The sequence below is a fragment of the Colias philodice genome, chromosome 5 (genome assembly GCF_061535455.1).
Source record: "Colias philodice isolate Cphi_HAF_F1 chromosome 5, ilColPhil1 Martin Lab GWU primary, whole genome shotgun sequence".
Classification (NCBI taxonomy): domain Eukaryota; kingdom Metazoa; phylum Arthropoda; class Insecta; order Lepidoptera; family Pieridae; genus Colias; species Colias philodice.
Window position 1 is genome coordinate 1,972,972 of NC_143090.1, and position 23,134 is coordinate 1,996,105.

Here is a 23,134-nt window from a genome sequence, read left to right on the forward strand (position 1 = left end):
AATTAAATGTAGATTAACAGTTTGAGCGCACCGTTATAGAATATGTACCTAAGTATTAAATTACGTTAGTTTACATAGTAACAAAACAAAAACACGATGACTTTCTTTCGCGCTCGGTACCACAAACTAAGCATGTTAACCTGATGAAACATGTTCTAAAATTGTGAAATGAGTTCAGTTTTAAATTCGAGAAATATTGATAATTCTTGTATTCGACTATTCGTTGTAGTCGAATACAAAATATATTTAAAGAAACTTAGGTTGGCCTTCAGGCAAAAGAGATCCTATCAAATGGTAAACTTGACCTGGTATCTTAAAAGTAAGCATGAAAGGACCTTCTGATAATTGTTGAGCACCAAAGGATCATTTGAAACGCACTACTATAAGAGCGAATATTGTCTAAGAACTGTTTAGATTGCACGTCATGTTCCTCTAAAAGTAGTGATTTCAAAGGTTCCGGTGTATCTTCAAACGAAAGCCGACTCCTTACTCCACTTTAAAATTATTACAAAAATAACATACTACGTTAATATCGCCTATACAGAAGATGATCTGTAATCAATTGTGAGGTTATAAGAAAACCCACTTTTATATTTGTCGGACCCCACCACCGAATTCGTAGATTGATCTTCTATGTTTACCTCTAAGTCATTAAGACTATGCGAAATCTGTCTGCAGTAAGAGGGGCCTCTCGCTATTCGTCCGTTTCCAGAGACCGAATAGTTTCAATTCTTAATCTTTCATTAAACAAACTTAATAATCGTTTTTGTCTCAATTAATTGTAATATTCGCGTCCCTACTCTAGTCATTGCTTATGCTCATGTTCATCTTCAAGAGATCGAATAATATTATGGTGCACCCTATCATTTGTCAAACGGTCTTCATATTGAGTAAAAGTTTCAGATTCTCGAGATAAAATGTGACGGCCGTGATCAGCTGTGAGACGTTATACCCTCTCAGTGAAGATTTCGGTCTCACGGGATAGTACATGCCGTTCGCGGTCAGCTGTGAGCCGCAATTCTCGTTGTGAAGCGGTTTCAGGTTCTCGGCATAACACGTGTTGTTTTCGGCCTAGAGTATACCTCTAACGATTCTTGAGAACTCTTATTTCTCATTTTCTTAGCTTTGCTCGAATTTCGAGATAAAGATTTTTTAGGTGGCACTGATGCATGAAAATAAAAATTGAGTTAAAACGGACTGAGAGTGTTATAGACAAATATAATCAGAAAGCTTCGAACTCCTAAGCTATCGGAAGTTACACGTGTTATTGTGAGTCAACCATAAAAGATAGACATTTATGATGTCGGGAGATATTTTTTATATAATAAGGAGAACATTTCTTTCATACATGATTTCTGTGTAGCTTTAACCATTAAGGTTGCACACGCGACGAAAGCTTAAAAATGGAGTTACTGCTCTGCTCAGGAATATGAAAAATAATTGTACCAAGTTTCGTTTAAATCCGTCGAGTAGTTTTTGTTTCTATACCGGTTATACGGACAAAAATTTTACTGTTTGCTTCTTTGGCATCAGTGTCGATCCCTAATCACCCCGTGATAGTTATTTAGGAAATATATTTCATGTACAGATTTAATATACCTAAGTATACATAATATATTTAGATTCCAATTTCCATGTAACGTTAAATTCGACTATACAATAACTAACAGACAACGCCGCGCAGGTTAATCTCGTTTCCGTAAGTTGAGGCGGCTACATATTCGGTCCTCATAACATCACTTTTAGTGAACGAAACGACAGCGCGGTTTAATTCGATGCCAACACCATCAGAAAAAAGGAAATATTTTTAATTGTGAAAAAATATTATGATTTACACTATTTTAATATAAAATATATGGCTGTGAGTGTGTAAAAATAAATCCAGCTAGTTTCACATCACACTTATGTTTATAATTAGCTATACGACATGAAAATATACATATTAATTACCAAGCAATAATCATACAGGTAAATACTGAACAAAAGTATTAACAGTCAAAGTTTATTTTTACTAACATTTAACAACACCCATGTAAATGATGAAGAAATGATAATTATCAACGAACTAACCTTTTCTATAATACTTAACACAGCACATTTTTTAAATTATCTTGCTCAACTCTGCTCAAAAATTTGAGGGTTTTGTTGGAACTGTAATGTGTCAAAACTATGATATATCTAAACTACGATACAACTTGCATGCGGAAATGCTCATTACAATCAGTGAATTTAAAGAATAACTGACAACAACTATTCAATTTTATTGAGCTGATGAATATCTTTTGCCTGGAAGAGATCACCGCCGCCTAATAAATATACTGTGTTTTCTTATAAAATCGTAACATAATTTCTTTTATCTACTAAATTTTAATAAATAAGTTCTTTTTGTTATTTTTATCTAAAAATGATCTTGAGCTTATATGTATTAGGCAAAAGTATACATTAACTTTTTATAATTTCAGGACCGCACCTTAAATGGGGTGCTCGGAAAATATGCCTCCGGATTATTAATAGAGAAATGATACCTACACAACAAAGTTATGTTGGTTCCATTTTATTTATAAAATATAATGAAAATGGGCAAATATAAAACATATTATGTAAAATGATTAAAAATAAATAAATGAAGCAACTACGATTCAAAGAAAACATCTTTTTCAGTGTGAAAATGCTCTAAGCAATCCTGGATGATGAGTAGGTATAATATCATGTACTCTCATCCCAGTACGGTCGGTACCTCGATAGCCATAACGATAAATATTATAATCAGATAACAGCAAAGTCAGAATAAAAATCATAACTTGTACAGTTGTGAGTGCAAAATTTATGTTTCATTTGGCAATAACATTTTTTTCGGTACTAAAACGTAGTAGTTTGATATGTGGTTGGCTGCCCCTCCTCTCCTTCCTGAAAAATATCCTCCAAAATTACCCGAGATACTTCCAATGATTGAACCATACGTTGGACATTAACTTCAGTCAAAAATTGACGAAGCGGATGATTACTAATTTCCACTTAATCCTTGCTGCCACTATCTTCATCATCAAATCATCAATTTTCAAGTGGTGTTGTAAAATTGTCAGCAGAAATAGTCTTCCAAAGGCGATATAATTTTATGAACATTGAATCTGTAAATAAAAAATCAAACGTTAATAATTGTAAATCAATAAAAAAAGCTACTTACAAATAAAATTTTATCAACAAACTACTGTTCCCAACGCACCTCAAAATCTTGTAAAAGTCAAAAAGAATTCATCATTTTATTATTTCATTCTAAAAGTGTAATATAAAACCATTATAAAACCAATAAAAAACATGAATTGCTATCATTATAAAAATAAATACCTATAAAAGTAACAACTTACCTTTTGTGGGAACGCATGGTGAAAATTCACAAAACACGAAGATTGAATTTGATATTTTTGGTTTTATGACATTTATTTTAATTTTATTTATTTATTTATTTATTTATTCAAATGCTTTATAAATATAAATTTATAAATAATAAATTTATAAAGAATAGAAACATTCGATCACGAAATTATGTGGGTTCGAGTCCCGCCTCGTGATCGAATTTTTTCTATTCTTTATAAATTTATAAAACACGAAGATTAGAAATGTAACCAATGAACACAATCAATATTAGATTAATTGTAATGGTGTCTAGTTTGACTTAAAATAATAAACATCTTCCCTCACTTTTAAAAATGTAGTATATTCACACGAAATATAAGCGCACCTTATAGGGAAGGGAAGATATGGGTTAAAGAGTTAAATAAATAACATGATTATATTTAAATTATTAATTTTCAACAGTTGTTCAGTAGTGATAACATGTAAATTGATTTGATTTTTACGAAATCTCATAGATGGCGCTGTTTCAAATTTGTCTTTATTATACTACTAAATTCATTAAACTGTTTCTCTGCCCAAATTACGTAAATGACATAGTTTTTATTTTGTAAAGCTAGATAATAGCATGGCTTACTCGAAACCAACATTTAAACATGAGTCTTTAGATTGTACGCTGTCGTAGTACACGGAATATGTAAGACAAATAAAGGTTCACAGCTCCTCCCGCGAAGGTGATATCATGATAATATGTTTAAACTATCCTCACCCGACCTCTTAGGAATATTCATGCAAAATTTGAAGTAAATCTATGCAGTACTTTCTGAGATTAGCCCGGAAATACATACAGACAAACAGACAAACAGACAAACCGACAAACAGACAAAAATTCTAAAAACTATATTTTTGGCTTCTATATCGATTATAGATCATGGATCAAGTATTCTTTTAAAAAAATATTCAATGTACAGTTTTGACTTTCCTACGATTTTATTATATGTATAGATTAGACTTAAGTTTGATCTGAAATAAAAGGCTATCTTATCTTATCTTAATGAAATTATTGGTTCCCGCACTAGGCAATACCTGTCCTAGTAGTAGGTTAGTAGTAAATAGTAGTAATAATCGATAGAATTACGGCCTAACTAATAAAAAGTTAAACAATCTTCTACCATTTTCTACCATAGCTGTGTCCTGTGTTATTGCAATAACTAATCCATTGCAAAGCGAATGGATAAAATTTTATTAGTAAGACCGTAAGAATACAGCATAATCCACAATCATCATCATTGGCCTTTACGTCTATCACAGACGATTTATGGTGTGCTGCCTGAGGTAATAATCCACAAAAGGTTCTTTTAAAATGCCCTTTCATTTTTTCTAGTTGACTTTTTGGTTATTTTCTGTATTAATTTAAAAAAAAAGACGTGTGGCACTCGGGGACTGCCGCGGTAAAGCTATTTATTGCATGCTATGCCTTCAAGCCACACCTCCGCCCGTCGGAGTCAGGAGCGTGAGGTTTTTCGTTACGGAATTTCTCGATTCGGTCCCCGCGCTCAAGGCCCGCCATAGAAGCTATGCAATAGCTTAAAAAATAGTTATTGCACTTTCAGAATAAATGCCACTAATATTTCGGCACAGATATCTTTATTATCAGTATCAAAGTAAGATTTACGTTAAAATTCATATACTATAAATTACTTGTCGAAAAATATTCAATTTTACACCAATCTTTTCCATTTCAGCAAGCAGGAAGTTCAATAACATCAGACGATTTAGTGATACATAAAACAGCCGCCGCAGTACTGTATGCGCCATACACAAACCCAGCGCATCTGACCTTATGGAGATTGTTCTTTCATCTCTATTTGCAACGACCGCCTAATAAGTGAGTCATACATACATGAATAGTATAAGCAGGTAAAGCTAATTATAAATGGCGAAATTAATTTGTAGGAAAAAACAATTTTTTTACAAATAAATATGTAGAGAAGACAGAAGTGAAACTTCTTTGGCGAGATTCATAGATACCAAAATCGTCGCCTTCCTCCATGAATCATGACGTATTGCCATGATGTGACCTTAGAATTTGACTCTTAATGCGCCTAAAGAAGTTTCACTTCAAAAAACAAAGACCCATCTTCACTTCAAAATCTAAAATTAATCGAACTTTTTTCGAATCGAACTCAATCCAAAATAAATTTAACTTTACAAAACCGCTTTTCCTGAAAAACGTGTTTAATAAATTGAATGAATAGGATAGCTAATTAAAGTAAATATGTTTTAGCAACGAAGCAACACCACCAGTTGGACCTTTATTCTTCAGTGGAATAATCAAATCGCGAATACTAGGACAACTAAAAAAACGCCTCCAAGACGCAATATCACACCATCACAACGAAATAGAATCATTGAAAAACAAACAAAGTATCGATTCACCCGATACATCGATTAGAACAATCGAGAAGAGTCCCATGTCTGATATGTTCCCGAAATTATCGATTATCGATATGGTGGAACAATCGAGTGATGATTCGAATGATGATGAAGAAAATAATGGTGAAGTACACGAGGTTGCTGTTGATGATAATTCTGGTTTAGTGGCTTATCATGTTGCAGCAGAGAGGTAGGAATGTTTTTTATTTATATTTTTGAAGTGAAACTTCTTTAGGTGCGTTGAGAGTAAAATTTCAAGGTCGCGTCATGGAGTGAGGCGACGATTTTGGTATCTTTGAATCTCGCCAAAGAAGTTTCACTTCTGACACGTGTGCTCGGCACACACGCTCTTTCTTTTGCAATATGTAATATGTATTATGTTTTTTGAAGTGAAAACTTCTTTAGCGGCGTTGGGTATAAAATCTTAAACTCGCGTCAGGACACGTGACCTGATCGAAAAAGCGTAAGACGGATGGATATCAAACATGCTCAACGTTAATAATCAAGTTTTCACTTCTGCCGGCACTCCCCCAGTGCAACCCGTCTTTTTTTTTAATAAATTATGTAATTGTTGTATGTTTTATAGATTGCTACGAGAGTATTCCCGTTGGTTGGACGAAGGTGAAAAAGTACGAGCCTGGCCCCACCATGCCGATATATCTAGGTTTATACCTGAAAAGGTAATTTTTTCATTCTAATGTTGTTAAATTATTCTAATGTTAAATGAATCTTTAATTTTGAATTCCTTGATAGGAGCTTTAGTGAAATATCAATAATGAGTCGATCTTATATCTACAAACGTTGTTCTTTTATGCTTTCTTTCCATAAGAATCATCCTTGTGCCTTAACAAAGCGTTAAAAAAAATATATCCACATAATAAAGTTATATCATGATTCCTTTTATACAAAATCAATCAGGTATTATCATCGGCATGGTCAGCGTCAGTACCACAGTATATAGAACAAACTCGAAAATCAGTCCCCTGTCCAGTGCGAGTTCAACTAACTCACCACGAGATGGCGCTGCAAGCTATACGGGAAATTAGCGATAGGACACATCGCAGGTGATCATTCGATTTTAATTTGAGACTAAGGTTAATAAACTTTATGAGACCTTGCACACAGATATTTCCATAACTTAGTATAGTAAGGTATAAGTTGCATATGTTTGTTTTTGGATATTTAACTATATGTATAATAAATTTTGTCAAATATGTAAAATTTTAAAGAATACAAAAAATCGAAAACGGTTTTATGTGTCTACGGGACACTTCACGCCATCTATTGAGATGATTTAACAACCATGTCATCTTTAAAAAAATTTGTTTAAAAAGCATTTGAATCCTATAAAAAACTAAATACACAAATTTTACAAATAATATGGTTCGTTATTAGCATTAGACAAGCATTCGTATAATATTAGTAAAGATTTATCATAACAACAAGAAACGTTATTTTATTCATATGGAAAGTTCAAGTTATTAGTCAGTGTTATTGTAGCTGATTTTATTAACTTAATTTTTATAATTTTTTTTTATTTTCAGAAGAAAAAAGTTAGTTGTCAAATCACTGGTTGAAGATGTTAACTTCATGGACTCGCGCGCTGTCTTGAAGTCGATAGATCAGAGATTAGGCGATGTTGTTGATTTTGCACGGTAAGTTTATTTATGTGTATTATTCTCTAATAATATATCGATTTATAGAGTAATCGAAAAACAGGAGGATTACATTCGTTTAGTAATGTGTCATTGATTACAAAAAATTGAATCCCCATAGGTTTAAAAAAAAGTTATGTTATGCATTTAGTTGTTCGGATTTTTTAAAGAATTCCGTATTTATGACATTTAGTTATATATCACTAGATTTCCGCCCGCGGCTTCGCTCGCGTTTTCAAAGAAAAACCCGCATAGTTCCCGTTCCCGTGGGATTTCCGGGATAAAACCTATCCTATGTGTTAATCCAAGTTACCCTCTATATGTGTGCTAAATTTCATTGTAATCGGTTCAGTAGTTTTTACGTGAAAGAGTAACAAACATCCATACATCCATACATCCATACAAACTTTCGCCTTTATAATAGTATTAAGATAAGATTTTTACTTAAGGCAATTACACGGTTCAACAACCTTAATGATTCTGTCACTACATTTGAATTTGTTTTTTTAACCGCCCTCTATAAATATACATCGTTGTTGAAGTAAAAGTGACCAAAGATTATGGAATTGTATACTGTATCGTATTGTATCGTAATGTGTTAGTGGTTTCTACCTAATTTATGTTTTCTCTGAGAGGCAGTAACATATTACATTTATGAATAGTAAATATTGTGTACTATGTATGTTGTAAATGTAATGTAGGAAGACTCATCTTTCAACATTAACCGTTATAAGCAAAGTCTCTACTACATGACCCATTCTGGAGACCTTAAGATGACTAAGCAAGTAATTATAAGTTCTAGAGTGGGGAACAGTTAAGAAAACACCGATTTAGAAATTAATTTTATTCAACACGGACTCTACTATATTCTGGAGACCTGATGATGGCTAGGGTGGAGAACATTTCACCTACAGAGATATAAAAGATGGAGTACATTATTTGACGTAATTCTATAGAACGGCCTCTACCATGTCATGGTGTATCGAATGGTAATGGTGACCAGGCAAATGTATTTAGCGTTCTCTGTATATCTCTTCATACCTAGTAGGAATATATGCATGCAACCTACACACACCGAAAAAAATAGGGGAACGGACAAGAAATCACGTTTTTTTCGACTTGTTGTGTATTTTGTAGTTAGTTCGGGGTTATTTTTTTAAATCCCTTACGTCTTTGAAATGATGACGAGAAATAAAATGTGTTTCAATTTTTAAACATTAAAATATTATACCCCTTAAAGAGTTTGGTGCCTATTTATCGACTATATACCTAGCAGCTTAAAATCAAAAATATTATAACGTGTTTTAAACTGAGTTTATTTTTTTCTACTGTTTATCTTTGAACACATTACAAAATGAGTGATTTTCCTGCGACTGAAGTTACCAGAGCCTATGACTATGACTGATATGGGTCATACCTTCCGTTCAAAGAATACAGTGTTAGTTGTGTCGGTATCTATGGTCTATTACTATGTTCAACGCTATAGTTAAACAGTCTTACATATTATGTTGGCGCGGGCAAGGAAGAAATTGGGCAACTTGGAATTGGTTTTATAAGGGTGCAAACTTGGATAATTTATTTTGTTGTGGCTTTGGAAAAAATGCATGTGACGTGTGTAGATCAGTACCACCATGTCATGGCAACAGGAAAATTATAGTACAGTTGAAGATTAAAGGTATTCGAGAAGGAAATAAAACCGACCCAGTACGAGTTAGACTCGCGCACTGAGGGTTCCGATCAAATCTATTTTTTATGATGTTGTAACTTTAAATTTATGTTTTTTAGCATTGTTTCCATTATTTGTGTCTATAAGACATCGCCGACATCTGATTAAATCTGATATTTGTTTGGATAACTAGGCCGAACGTTGATTTAACAAGCATCACTCACGACGTCCAACTAGTTAGCGAATTTATAGCCCTTTGAACAGAGCGGATAGAACGTTCGGCATATTGTTGGATGACGAGTTGTTCTTTAGTCATTCAATTAAATGTGGTCATTCAATAATCGCTCTAGTCTTCAATCAAATAGCAGATGACTGCGACATATTATCTAGTATCTTATTAAAATCCTCCGATTAAACAGATTTTCCAGAGAGTTGACGTCTTCAGAAGAGTTTTCGGTTTCGTGAAGTAAAAATTTAACAAAAAAATAATATTGAAAAAACCTTCGTTATTCTTAAAAATATATTTATAATGACGCCTTATTTGATTACTATTATCCCGAATGTTGGGTTGTAGAATAAAAACGCCTTCGTCACAATTCATATTTTATTATTCCTTCACATTCACTTGATAGTTTTCTTAAATCTTACATAAATCACAAGGCACGGCTATGGCACTTATAGACCGCACTGGTCGGCTGTTTAAGATCAATTGGCTCGCTGATCGTCTCTTCAAAAAATGTAAGCGATCGACTGACAACTAACCAACTGGAGGGGAGGTTAAGTTGTCAGGCGGTAGATTATAAATACCAGAAAACCTTGTCGATGGAAATGTTCTATGTATGATTTTAAAATTTGTAACACGAATCTATTTCTTTTTTCCTCGGAGAGTCACTGCAAAGGAATTATTGTTATATAATTTATATTTTTATGAATCACTAGCTTTCCGCCGGCGGCTCCGCCCGCGGTTTCAAAGAAAAACTCGCATAGTTCCCGTTCCCGTGGAATTTCCGGGATAAAACCTATCCTATATTACTCGTGGATAATGTAGCTTTTGAATGGTGAACGGAATTTTTAAAATCGGCCCATTAGTTTATGAGCCTATTCATTACAATCAAACAAACAAACAAAGTTTTCCTCTTTATAATATTAGTGTAGAAGAAATCATCGGTTCACCCAGTTAAAAGTGCGGAGGTAACGGAACCAACAAAAAATTCAGTTGAATTGAGAATTTCGTCCTATAATGGCGTCGGCTAAAAATGTTGCTATACGTTTATGTCAGTTTTGACTTTCCTACGATTTTATACAATAATATAAAATTAAATGATTTTATACAATATAAAAAAAAAATTGCTGATTTTCGGCGGTATGGCGACCATTTGGAACTGTCTGAAAAGTATGGCATGGCGATTTTCGTACATGGCTACTGGACGATGATTACCTGTGCAAAAATTAGCCTGGTACAAATGGTTGATTTTTTTTTTAAATCAACGCATTCACGTCGGTATTGTGGGCTGTAAATTACACCGGAAAAGTATGGCATGACACTACCGCCTACTTCTTTTTTTTGGGCTATCGGTAAATCCTAAAATTTTTGTGTTACAAATCGTTTGCCTTCCGTAATTTATCCGACGAGTTCGACTAACGCCCACGCGACTAGTCTGCCGGTACCACTGTTCTGACCATGATTTTTCTTTTTGTCATTGCGTACTAAGACCACTGTAGAACCGCCATCCGGTTACAAATGATCCAAAATTTTGTGTCAGTATCTCCCGGCTTTGGATTGTTTTGGACCCTTAAAATATACTTACGATAGAACAGCAATTAATCTTTTTTTAAAAATATTCAAGGCACAGGGAAAGTCTGGTTACTGTTCTATAGGTATGTGTTTTCTGATAATATTTTACTGTCAAAAATTATCAACACTGGATATTATTCAATGACGCCTTTCAAAAACAAAACTAATTTACAAACAGATTTTTATATCTTTACATACCTATTTTTAACTTTCATTTCATGAACTGCTCATGTAAATACCTATTACAATCTGGTTTAATTTAACAAAACATTCAATTCGGTGAATTTTAGCGTTATTTTGCAAAAAAAACCGCACGTACAGTCCCCCGTCCGAGTCGAACTGACACCGTCAAATTTCGTCGAAAATATGCAATAGAGGTGAGGTTTTATGTGGGTTTTATTATAAATTCGAGTTTTTTCTTGATAATTTAACGATAATAATGAAAATTGAAAAAACAATCAATACAAATTGTTACAAATATCATAACATATTTTTTTGTATAAATTTCATGTATAAATATGTAGCCGTTTTCCTAACAAAATGCGTTTTAAGTTCAAAAAGGGGTTGATTTGTATGTATTTTTTTTATGTTTAGGCCGTTATAAACTGAAAAGTAAACAATACACTTTGTTAATTATATCCTTGAGTATCACATATATTTTTTTTAAGACAATCGTACCAACAGTTTCCTCAACAAAATTCAATATGTATAAGGTGTTTTCCGGTTTTGACCATAGTAATCCCCTTAATGTCATAATAATAATTTCTATAATCGTAGTGATCTTCTTGGAATATAGTAATTAATTACTATAATATTATTTATTACCAGGGAATGGACATCAGAAGTGTCTCGTATTTCCCAACTAGATAACAATTTATGGGAGCTAGTGAGCAAGTTGCGCGTGCGCAGGCCGTTGCCGCCAGTCAAGAAGTCGTGTCCACAGAACTGTCGACCCATCACTATACGGATTGCGGTCAGTATTCTGGCTCGAAGGACCAATTTTATTTAAAAGAGTTTATCAGAATATTTGTCATTTAAGTGTAAAAAAAGTTCCTTATGTTGTAAATTGATGACTGATTTGTAAACTTGATTAAAAAGAATTTGCAAATTGTTGTAACTTTGATAAAAACAAATTATTATTAATTTATAATACATTTCTTTTTCAGGAAGACGAATGGTGCATATCTACTGGGGTGGAACGTGAAATACAAGAAAATAGGTTAGTGTAATAGCTTGCGTTATAATTTTACCTTTAAACTAACCCACGCAGTTATCAATTTAAACAACTCTTGGAAAATTACCTTAAAAATCTATGTCTATACACACTGCCCTAAATTATTTATAGTATGTATAATAGCTAAGAGTCTTTTCTCTATAAAATTTGTGTGAAAACCCTTTTAGTTACATTATAACATATAAGATATATGAAAAATGTAACATTTGTGTACAGACGTGCGTCCCGTGCGGGCGTGCGGCGATTGTGTCGTGCCAGACCGCACTTCGCACGCACTGCGGCTGCCTTGCTCACGTGTGCGAGGTCAGTTATCTTTTTATTTATTATTTATTTAAACTTAGACTAATATTTTAAGATTATTTTATTATTCGTAGGGGTCATATTACATAACAATTCATGATTAAATAGTTAGTAACATAGGATAACAATAAAGCACAAGACTAGAATATATTATCTTTAATGTTCATCCAGTCTCCTTACTCATTTACCCTTATATCGATCAATATTTCGAAATTAAAATCTTTATACAGGGTGTCCCACTAAGCTCGAAGGGACTTGTAGTTTTGTATTTACTGATCACGTAAAATATACTTAAAAATTACGTCAAAAATTTTTTGCTAAATTTTTCCTGAAAATCCATGTTTTCTTCTCTAGCTTCGCGCAGCCGGCATATACCGCTTCTCTAATGTAAGCATTTTATCTATAAAAACATCTTAAATGATAGCTCACGTGCTGGTGGCAAAGTTGGGCGGGTTGCTTGTTATGGGTGTACACATAGAGTTTTAAGAATTCATCTATTTGAAAAAAATATGCGTCTGGAATTTTATAAGTATTTTTTACGTACTCAGCGTATGCAAAACTAGAACCTCTTTTGAGCTTAGTATACCAACAGTGGGACATCCTGTATATCATTTAAAACATTACCACGCTACGCAATCGGCAGAATATTTCCAATTGAATTTTAATTAATTTATTTTGTAAATGTGTGATATAGACAAACTCGAAACGCGGATACAGCAGTAAACGTGTGCGAAAGAGTGTGGCGATACATCCCTCTCGTTCACACGTGTTCGCACGCGAAAGATCTGTTGACCAATCTTGTTACAGATCTTGCTGAGGTAAGAATTAGATTTAAAACCAGAATTTGTTTTATAATCTCTTGGATTAAATTGTTCTTAAACAATCACAAAAGATTGAAAAACATTGACATTGTTGTATTAATCTATTTTTCAAAAATAGAACCAAAACGTTAAAATTGTTAAGTTCATTCTTGAAAATTATTAGTACAATAATTGTACTAATAATTTTTAGTACAAGACGTTAACAGATGTTAAATAATTCCAAGGTATTCTGGAATCATTTTAGGATTTACCAAAATGTCTATTGACAATAAACATTGCTTTACCACAAAAGCAAAATAAAATATATTATAAGATATACATAAAAGATGATCTATGCCTTCCTATCCCGTTGGAGCAAATGTGAACCCAAAAAATGCTATGCGGAGCTTTGATCTCTCCCATTCGCTTAGCAACTAGGCTTCACACAAGTGATTAAAAAATGAATTTTCAAATACTTCAATTTAATATAAAAATTTTCAAATTTTCAAAAACTTAGTATATTTAAAACTAGAGGTCCGCCCCGGCTTCGCCCGTGGTACATATTTCGCAATAAAAGGTAGCCTATGTCCTTTCTCGGTTATGAAAATATCTCCATACCAAATTTCATGCAAATTGGTTCAGTAGTTTAGGCGTGATTGAGTAACAGACAGACAGACAGAGTTACTTTCGCATTTATAATATTAAGTATGGATTAACATTAACCAACACCTATTTTTACCAAACTTCCAGAAATGGATATGCCACGACAGTTCTCGTATAGTGGAAGTCCTATCCCGTTGGAGTAAAGGTGATCCAACTCAACAAATGTTATGTGGAGCTCTAATATCACCCACTCGCTTGCCGCTACACAACTGGGCTGAAGTGTATATAGCTGTGTGTAAAACGAAACTACCCTCAAATGCGATGTTCAGTTATTTGTCTAAAGTGAGTTTATTTTTATGATACGATTGTTTAGTTGGATGGATGTGTATTGCATTTAAATTAATTTTCACATCTTCTTTAGCTATTTGTCTAAAGTGAGTATGCAGGGGATTTGTGAGGTTTTGTAATGTTTAATACGATTTTGCAGTTTTTTGGATATGTATTACAATAAAATTAATTTCCTGTACTGAACACTTTACTGTGCTGGTATACAAAAACAGATCCTTAATATTTAAATTTTAAACTAAACTAACAGTCCGGCCGATAAGCCGGATATCCGGCCTGCATTTTTGGAATGCATTTCAAAAAAATGCATTCCACACATTTGCATTTTTGGAATGCAAATGTGTCTTATTGCATTGCTTAGACAATAAGACATTTTTGGAGCATTTTGATAAATAAATAGTCCTTTAAACAATATAATATAATGTTCATTTTTTTTAGTTCGACATGTCACGTTGGTCACAAGCCGCGGACACCTCCCAGCGACTCCAAGTATTGGAGGCGATAACGGGCGCTGCGCAGAGGTGGGGGGCGAAGCCCGACGAACAGCATCATGTTCTTATTGAAGTGAGTATGTTTTGTTAAGATAGGATGTTTTTTTTGAAGTGAAAACTTCTTTAGTGGCGTTGAGCACTTTTTCTGTAATGGGTATAAAATCTTAAACTCGCGTCAGGACACGTGACCTGATCGAAAAAGCGTAAGACGGATGGATATCAAACATGCTCAACGTTAATAATCAAGTTTTCACTTCTGCCGGCACTCCCGGAGTGCAACCCGTCTTTTTTTTAATAAACGTGTTGATCAATTTTATAAATATTTTGTTAAAAATTAGTAAAATACCTGTTTTCTTTAGTCAGTTGAAATCATTAATAGTAGAATTTTATTTTGGGGATAACTTTCTTCCAAACAGTTTAATGTTTAATATCTTTTAAGTTGGGGCAAAGTATCCCGATTTATTGAAGCATGTTGTAGGATGTAAAATTGTTTAACTTTTAACATACCAAGAAATAATTCCGAATTAAAAACCTGACACAGGATATATATTTTTTTTGTTTTATTTATATTGGACAATGCATACCCATGACCTTCGGGTAACATGAGCAACAAGAAAACACACCTAAAATTTCCAATAAACAAATTCTACACAGTTGCTAGGCGTACAATCGTCCGCACTAGTAACAGCGCGCGAAGTGAGCGCGCACGTGTGCGGCACTGCGCGTCGCGCGGCGCACTGTACGCTCCCGCCGATGTACTGCGCGTGCGCAGCCAGCGTAGTGAGGAATAGAGCCAGCGAGTTGACGTTTGATCAAGTGGGTAGTTAATTAATGTAAAAATATTATTTTTGGAAAACTAAACCGCTTTAAAATTATCAGGACTAAACTAAATTTAAATTGAAAGCACAGCCGACCAGCATTCAAACAAATAAAAATTATGAAAATTTGTAGAAAATTCTAAGAGGTAAAAACAAAAAAAAAATACAATCAATTTGAGAACCTCCTTTTTTGAAAATAAAGTTTGTAGATATTATTTTTATAATTTTTCTGATGAAACTTATCGGAATGATGGAAAAAGATTTTCTTTATCATTAACATGTTATCGTTTCATTATTTTTGTTAAAAATTCCAGTAACATATTTCAATTGTTCATCAAAAACTTCTTTGTTATTCCAATACTAAATAAAAAATATTAGCTTTAAACCTATTTCTCTTATTCCCAGATCGGTCACCTCCTCCGTGAGCTAGGCGTTATCTGGTGGGAAGCTAGAAAGACTGCCTCCAATAGGGAAATGTTCCCCCACTACGCTACACATATGGCCGATGTGTTGGCGGCTTTATTACAGGCCTTTGTAAACGCTGCTATGGATATGAGCTATGCGCCTGAGAGAGGTAATTTTCGCAAATACCTCTTAGACTAGAAAATAGATGTGATGATTGGTTGAACATTTTTTAATTAATATTGGTAAAATCCATTTGTGAGATGAGTAGTAATAACGTACTGAGTAGTATCAAATATCAATTGATAATTTCTATTTATTTGGGAAAATTGTAGTTTGAAGTTTTTGTAAATTACACCAAAAATGTTAATGGTGTTGCTTGATGTAAAAGTGTGAAAATATAATTGTAGTGTAGTTAAAAAAATATCATCGATTAATATAAGAGTGATACTGTTTGTCTATTGTATGTTCGTCAGAATGGCTGAACAGATTTCAATGAATTGGTATGTTGAGAAGAATTTTGGGTATTTTTGTCGTATATGGTATAAAAAATTGTGCACGCAAGTCAATCTGCGCGTTGAAATAAGAAATAAGGAAAGGAGATTTTCCCAAAAGATGGCAATATAAAATTATGATTCCAGTAACTCTCTACGCCTGGTCAGCCATACTGGAATCCTGGTCACCCTGGATCCTACCCCAGTCCCTCCCGCCCCTGCTACCCTCGACCTGCGAAGACGAAGTTTACACCACCATGCTGGAGAGGTTCGTGGCCTGTTTCCAACAGGTTATGGAGGACTGTCCTGGTTAGTTTGGAAAGACTGGTATAGATGGAATTTTAAGGGGTATGAAAAAAAATTCAAAATTTTTTATTTACTTTTTTCTAGGTGATTTTCAATAAGATTGTTTTAGGTGTATTTTAAATTATTTTTTTTTTAATTAATATAAAAAAATGTTCTAACCCTGTAAGGTTTTTCCTGATCATCCTTCGTGGTATTTTCTCACAGCAATATATCCATTTTTTCCATTTCTTCTCCAATTTTGATGACTTATACAATCATGGAAATATTTAAATATTCATCATATAAAATTTTCCCCACTCCAGGAAGCGCAGAACCGTTGCTCTGCGAAGTATGGCGCTGGTCCATAGAGACGTATCTATCAGTGAGCGGCGTTGCCAGTTCGCAGGAAGCGCGTGTGCAGCTGTCGGCGCTGCTGTGTGCTCTGTCCCGCTCGCACTGGCAGCGCCAGTGGTACAGCGCGCCCTGTCTGCCGCTGGCCGTGCAGGTACGTGTTGTAGCTGTAGGACTTGCAACGTCGCACACCGTGAGGAGGTTTTACGGCGAGCGGCGTTGCCAGTCCGCAACACATTATCTTAGAAAGTGAGCAATAAGAGGATTTTACGGTGTGCGGCGTTGCCAATCCGCAACACTTCGAACGAAATAATACTCTTATCATCTCGTGGCGCCACTGAAAGCAGCTCAACGGAATACAGTAGAGTTCAGTCGGTTGCGGTAATAACGAATAGTAAAAGTACGTTAATAAACAGTAGTAACACTGCCTGCCTTGCACTTGCCAGAAGAAAAATCTAAAAAATATTGATATTTACATTTTGTGAATTAAATACAAATTTAATTGCGTTTGTGACTCGCATTTCAACATTTTTTATTGTCAAAATCAAACAAAAAATGATTGATAAAACGTTTATTTCCAGATAAGCACTTTATCAGACAGAGAGATAACATCATGGTGTAGTGTGACACTAAATCACACGCTCACTGACACTTGGCTGCATGGCGTGTTGGACCAACACTTGGCGCCAACGTTGGCCAATCTCTTCGCGTTGTTCACGTCTAACAATATGCAGTTTTCACAAGAGGTTAGGTTATAATATATCGATATCGAACAGTCTAGTAATATTTGTTATTTTTTAAAAATCACGCATCATATGTTATTAACGAAACAATGACCAACATCGAACTTCAATTCAACAAAGAACATTAAACCGGATTTTTGTGTACTCGGATTTATAATTAGACAAAGTAAACTGACAGCACCTAATGTCACTATGTAAAATAATGTTGCCATAATTAAAGTAATAGTGAGGAATTCAGTTCTCATTCAATCAGATGAATGAACAATCCGAGTAAAAGAGTTCACTTTCACTCATTATAACTTTAATTATTTTTAAAGAAAATTAAACCTTATCTCCGAGCAATAGAGTTCACTTTCGCTAATCTTATCGAAACCTCTATTAAAAGAAAATTAAACCTTATATCAAAGCAACAAAGATCATTTTCGTCTATTTCCAGTGTCTCTCCCAAGCGTGCATGTTGCCATGGTGGAGATTACCCCTCAGCGGGTTGGAGCAGCTGCTGGACCAGTACTTCCAGCAGCATTTCAATCCCGCTATGTCGTACCATGAGTTGCCGCATTTTTGGTGAGAATTCTTTAATAATAATTTATCGTGACTCATTATTTATTTTTGTGTTCATCTTTTTTTTTTTAACAATTTTATATTTATTTGTCGATATGTTTTTGTTTCTTTGCTTTTGTTATACTATATTTGTCGATATGAAAAGAAAAATCTGTCAAAAAAGTCCTAGCAAAACTCTCGATTTCAACTCCATAAATAGACTTCTTTCTCTACGTATATGTAGCGAAGCCTTGCTCTGAATCGAATATATACAACTTTCCGACATCATTCATCGGGGCCTTAACGGCCTTATTCAATGGAGGAATTCAATCTCTCCACAGTGAACATCACTTTTATTTAGAAACTAACTTTCCGCCTGCGGCTTCGCCCGCATTTTCAAAGAAAAACCCGCATAGTTCCCGTTCCCGTGGGATTTCCTGGATAAAACCTAGCCTATAGTACTTGTGGATTATGTAACTTTCGAATGGAGAAAGAATTTTTAAAATCGGTCCAGTAGTTTATGAGCCTATTCATTACAAACAAACAAACACAGTTTTACTCTTTATAATGTTAGTGTAGATAAAATCAACGATAGTATATTTAAATGTTCTATTGTACCCTTCCAGCATAGTACTATCAGCGGCTCAACTCATCGTCTACCCCAATTCACTCCAAAATAAGTGCGCTTCACACTTGGCGCGCTGCAGCGGCGTGTCGTGCGCGCTGCGGGCCGGTGTGGCGCCGCCCTTACACGCGCACTTGCGGCCCTTTGTGAAGTGCTTACTGCGAGTTGTAGCGGAACTAGGTAACTATGTCCTGGTGTAGAGTCACATAAGAGCACTTCACACGCGCTAGGTAACTGCGTACCGTGTGAATAGTCACTGTTACTAAAACAAACTCAAACGTTTATTTATGCAACTAGACTTTGTTAAGAAGCGCTTTTGAATCGTCAAAATACTGTAAAATACCACGGGCAGTTTCTACATAGAATAACCAGGAAGACATTTTTTTAACTTATTTAAAAATAAGTAATAATCATGCCAGATACAGTTATCAGGACAGTTCCTGTGGTGCTTAAGTGATAATTTTACATGGATCGCGCGGATCTTCTAAGGGCGCTTCACACGCGGCGCGTTGCAGCAGCGTTTTGAGCGCCCTGCGTTACTGTGGCTTTGACGTATTTCTATACAAACACACTAGACGAATGTTCTATGTGTTTGTGTAAACTAGGTTGTGCTAACGAGAGTAACATAGTATGAAACTTTTGCAATTCTATTCCACTATCTTAGGTCGTATTTATTTTATTATATTTTGTTGTATACCGATCAATCAGTATATTCAAAAATAATATAATGCAATTATATATTTTTTACAGTTCCTCACATAGAGAATGAAGAAGGCCAGTTAGAAGATATCTTGAGTCGAACTGTTGTCGTATTGTGTATGGAGCCCGCTGCCAAAATTGTTTTACCTGTGAGTATTCGCGCTAATAGTATTTAAAATAATAAAATAGTCTTTTTCAAGAAAATAGGATAAGCTATTGTATTATTTCAATCATATAAAAAAAACAAGTGACTTTTTTGTTTCTCAAATATGTACAAATAAAAAACTTCCCAATCATATTTTTTTTTCAACTATTTTTATATAAATTATAACGCCTCAAATGTTGCCAAATACATTTTTTACAAGCAAATTCACAATCTGTTCTAAACTTTATTATTACTAAATCATCGAGTCTCACGAACACCCTACAATTCAGTAAACCACAAATTAACCAATTAAAATATCCTGTACATCATCAGGTATACCTTGAATGGATGACGTCACCACCCGTGCTAAAGGCCAGTTTAAGTGCAGTGGCCACTCTCACAGCGTTGGACTACTTTCTGCCGCTCGCTGACCGGTTGGCTAAAGCACATCTTGATACTAGTAAGAATTTTGTTTTTTTTAGGTTTTTAGATTTCATAAAACTTTCGTGAAGCAGGATTAAACAATAAAATATTAAATAACTTTGAAATTGAAATATTGTATTTATCATTTTTAGGGCCGATTTTTCAATGCTTGGATAAAACTTATCCGTTCAACAAAGTATAACACGATAATATTAATATGTCACGTAAACGGTCAAATACGGGCAATTAGAATACTTTTTTAAAATGGTAGTTTTATACATTATTCGACGAATAAGTTTTATCCAAGCATTCAAAAATCGGCCCTTAAAATATCTAACTAGCTTTCCGCCCGCGGCTTCGCCCGCACAGTCAAAGAAAAACCCGCATAGTTCCCGTTCCCGTGGGATTTCCGGGATTGCGTCATTTTCCCGGGATAAAAAGTAGCCTATGTCCTTTCTCGGGTATCAAAATATCTCCATACCAAATGTCAAGAAAATTGGTTCAGTAGTTTAGGCGTGATTGAGTAACAGACAGACAGCGTTACTTTCGCATTTATAATATTAGTATGGATATAATTATAATTTATAATTATGATCTTTTTACAGATACAACAGGCTGGTCAGAACTAGAGACACGTTGGTCATCCAGCGCGTGGTGGGAATCGAGCGTGTGTATAAAACGCGGCGGTTTGCACGCCGCGTACGGCCTGCTGCGGGCGACACGCGGCAGGCACACGCCCGAGCGGTTGGTCGATACTATGGTGGCGTTGAACAATGTGGAGATTCACTTGTGAGTATATGTATGAGTATATATGCAAAACGCGGCGGTTAGCACGCTGCGGGCGACACGCGGCAGGCACACGCCCGAGCGTTTACTGGATACTATGCTGGCGTTGAACAATGTGGAGATTCACTTGTGAGTATATTCTTATACCATGAAAAGGATTTGTTATAATTTTTAAAAAAATTTCACACTGCACCGACATGTCATCCATCTATTGTCTAGTACAACTTGCTCAGTGTTCAGAAAATTGATTTACACAATGATTTAATAACATATCGTATTTATATTTTTTTAAAGAATATAAAAAATCGATCACGAGGCGGGATTCGAATCCGTGTCTTTCCAACAATCCAGTGCGGACGCCTGACCAATCTTAATATATATAAATCTCGTGTCACAATGTTTGTCCTCAATGGATTCCTAAACCACTTAACCGATTATAATAAAATTCGCACACCATGTGCAGTTCGATCCAACTTGAGAGATAGGATATTTTAAACATGTAGGTACCACGGGCGAAGCCGGGGCGGACCGCTAGTATATATATATGTATATTATATATAATATATACATATCGTATTTTACAATACTTTAATGTTCATACTTTTATCTATTTCAGTGCTGAAAATGAAGAAATCGTTGCGTTATGGATATGCGTCGCTTGTCGTTTAGCATTACACAAAAATGGGGAAGGCAAAGAAAAGATAGACTCAAGAGACTTAGAGGGAGTGAAAAGGAGTGACATAAAAGAGACAAGAGAGAGTTTAGTGGAAGGAAGTGGGGAGGAAAGGGAGTATGGGGGAGTTGCGAGGGAGTTGATCAATAAATGGGCGTTGGATACGAAACGGTCGTTGTTACAAGTAGTAGCATTACAGGCGTCTACTCCTGCGCCTACGAACAGGTGATTCCTTTCTTTTAAGCTTTCCTTTTGCTTTAGCTTTCCTTTGTTTCAAAGGAAAACCCGTATAACTCCTTTCCTTTTCGATTTCTGGAATTAAATCTATTCTATGTCCTTTCTCAGGTCTCAAACTAACTGTTTTGTAAATTTCATCAAAATCTGTTCAGTGGTTAAGGTGTAAAGAGATAAACATAATTACTTTCGAATTTTAAATACTTTCATACATAATGCTTTATGTGCCAATTTATAAAATGTTTTGATATTATCTTCAAAATATGTCTAAAACATTTATTTTTTTCAGGCATCGCGCACTCTGCCGTTTCGCACAATGTATTCTATCTCCCTCTGAAAGTATACTGCGTAGTTACGAGACAGCTATCACAGCAGTCCTGCGTTCGAATCCCGGTGACGTCATCACGTGGGCCAAAACACCGGATTTAAAGAAATTAGTGCGTTTAGCGAATAAGTTGTATCCAGGGAAAGAAGTTTATTTCAAAGAAGAATTGGAAATGGCTGATAAATATAGTTAATTTGTTTTTTCCTAGTATTTTTTTTATTTTATATTCCTAATATAATAGTTTTCGTCTCGAATTTATATAATATTTTTGTTAATTTTTAGCATATTGTTTTTTTTTTTCATTGCAAAAGGCATATCGAATGTTTGTGTTAAACTTTATATTATGTTGACTGATTTTTATATTAAGAGGATGGTTTTAAGATAAATAAAATATATTTTGTAATTCAGTGTTTTATTTCACACAACATTATTCATGACTAGAATTCTATTATAATATATGATAGTATATTTCGCTAACTTATTATTAAAACTATAATTAATAAGGAATCGAACACATCGTTCGCTAAGTTAAGCTATACAAATAAATATAAAGATTAAAGCGCGTCACACACGGTGAAGATACTATAATATTTTATGTTAAGATTCTCTACTATAAAATATTACAGTATCTTAAGATATCCGGTATCAGCGTTCTGACCATCATTTTTCTTTTTGTCATTGCGTACTAAGACCCCTGTAGAACCGCCATCCTGTTACAAATGACCCGAAACACTGACACAAAATTTCGGGTCACGCTGATACCGGATACCTTAAGATACTGTAATATTTTATATTAGAGAATCTTAACATAAAATATTATAGTATCTTCACCGTGTGTGACGCGCTTTAGAATGACAAGAAGAAAGAATAAATCTAAGTAATACTAGTTTATACAGCGTGAAGTATTTTATCTTA

At 34.5% G+C, this 23,134-nt stretch overlaps 1 protein-coding gene across 1 annotated transcript in view; it reads left to right on the top strand.

Moving 5' to 3' along the window:
- The window catches only part of Epg5 (ectopic P-granules autophagy protein 5), a 36,484-nt gene extending 13,868 nt beyond the window's left edge, over nucleotides 1-22,616 (top strand). Inside the window, exons 17-39 of the mRNA XM_089695457.1 lie at nucleotides 5,097-5,239; nucleotides 5,639-5,977; nucleotides 6,374-6,467; nucleotides 6,706-6,851; nucleotides 7,332-7,442; nucleotides 11,732-11,876; nucleotides 12,070-12,122; nucleotides 12,354-12,440; nucleotides 13,132-13,255; nucleotides 13,988-14,182; nucleotides 14,624-14,749; nucleotides 15,331-15,492; nucleotides 15,900-16,068; nucleotides 16,538-16,699; nucleotides 16,999-17,180; nucleotides 17,608-17,772; nucleotides 18,206-18,333; nucleotides 18,936-19,114; nucleotides 19,685-19,782; nucleotides 20,112-20,238; nucleotides 20,807-20,990; nucleotides 21,604-21,885; nucleotides 22,184-22,616. Of these exons, the coding sequence (XP_089551583.1) occupies nucleotides 5,097-5,239; nucleotides 5,639-5,977; nucleotides 6,374-6,467; nucleotides 6,706-6,851; nucleotides 7,332-7,442; nucleotides 11,732-11,876; nucleotides 12,070-12,122; nucleotides 12,354-12,440; nucleotides 13,132-13,255; nucleotides 13,988-14,182; nucleotides 14,624-14,749; nucleotides 15,331-15,492; nucleotides 15,900-16,068; nucleotides 16,538-16,699; nucleotides 16,999-17,180; nucleotides 17,608-17,772; nucleotides 18,206-18,333; nucleotides 18,936-19,114; nucleotides 19,685-19,782; nucleotides 20,112-20,238; nucleotides 20,807-20,990; nucleotides 21,604-21,885; nucleotides 22,184-22,412 (3,630 nt within the window). The 3' untranslated portion in view covers nucleotides 22,413-22,616. The remainder of the gene's footprint in view (nucleotides 1-5,096; nucleotides 5,240-5,638; nucleotides 5,978-6,373; nucleotides 6,468-6,705; nucleotides 6,852-7,331; nucleotides 7,443-11,731; nucleotides 11,877-12,069; nucleotides 12,123-12,353; nucleotides 12,441-13,131; nucleotides 13,256-13,987; nucleotides 14,183-14,623; nucleotides 14,750-15,330; nucleotides 15,493-15,899; nucleotides 16,069-16,537; nucleotides 16,700-16,998; nucleotides 17,181-17,607; nucleotides 17,773-18,205; nucleotides 18,334-18,935; nucleotides 19,115-19,684; nucleotides 19,783-20,111; nucleotides 20,239-20,806; nucleotides 20,991-21,603; nucleotides 21,886-22,183) is intronic.
- Nucleotides 22,617-23,134: the final 518 nt, after the last annotated feature.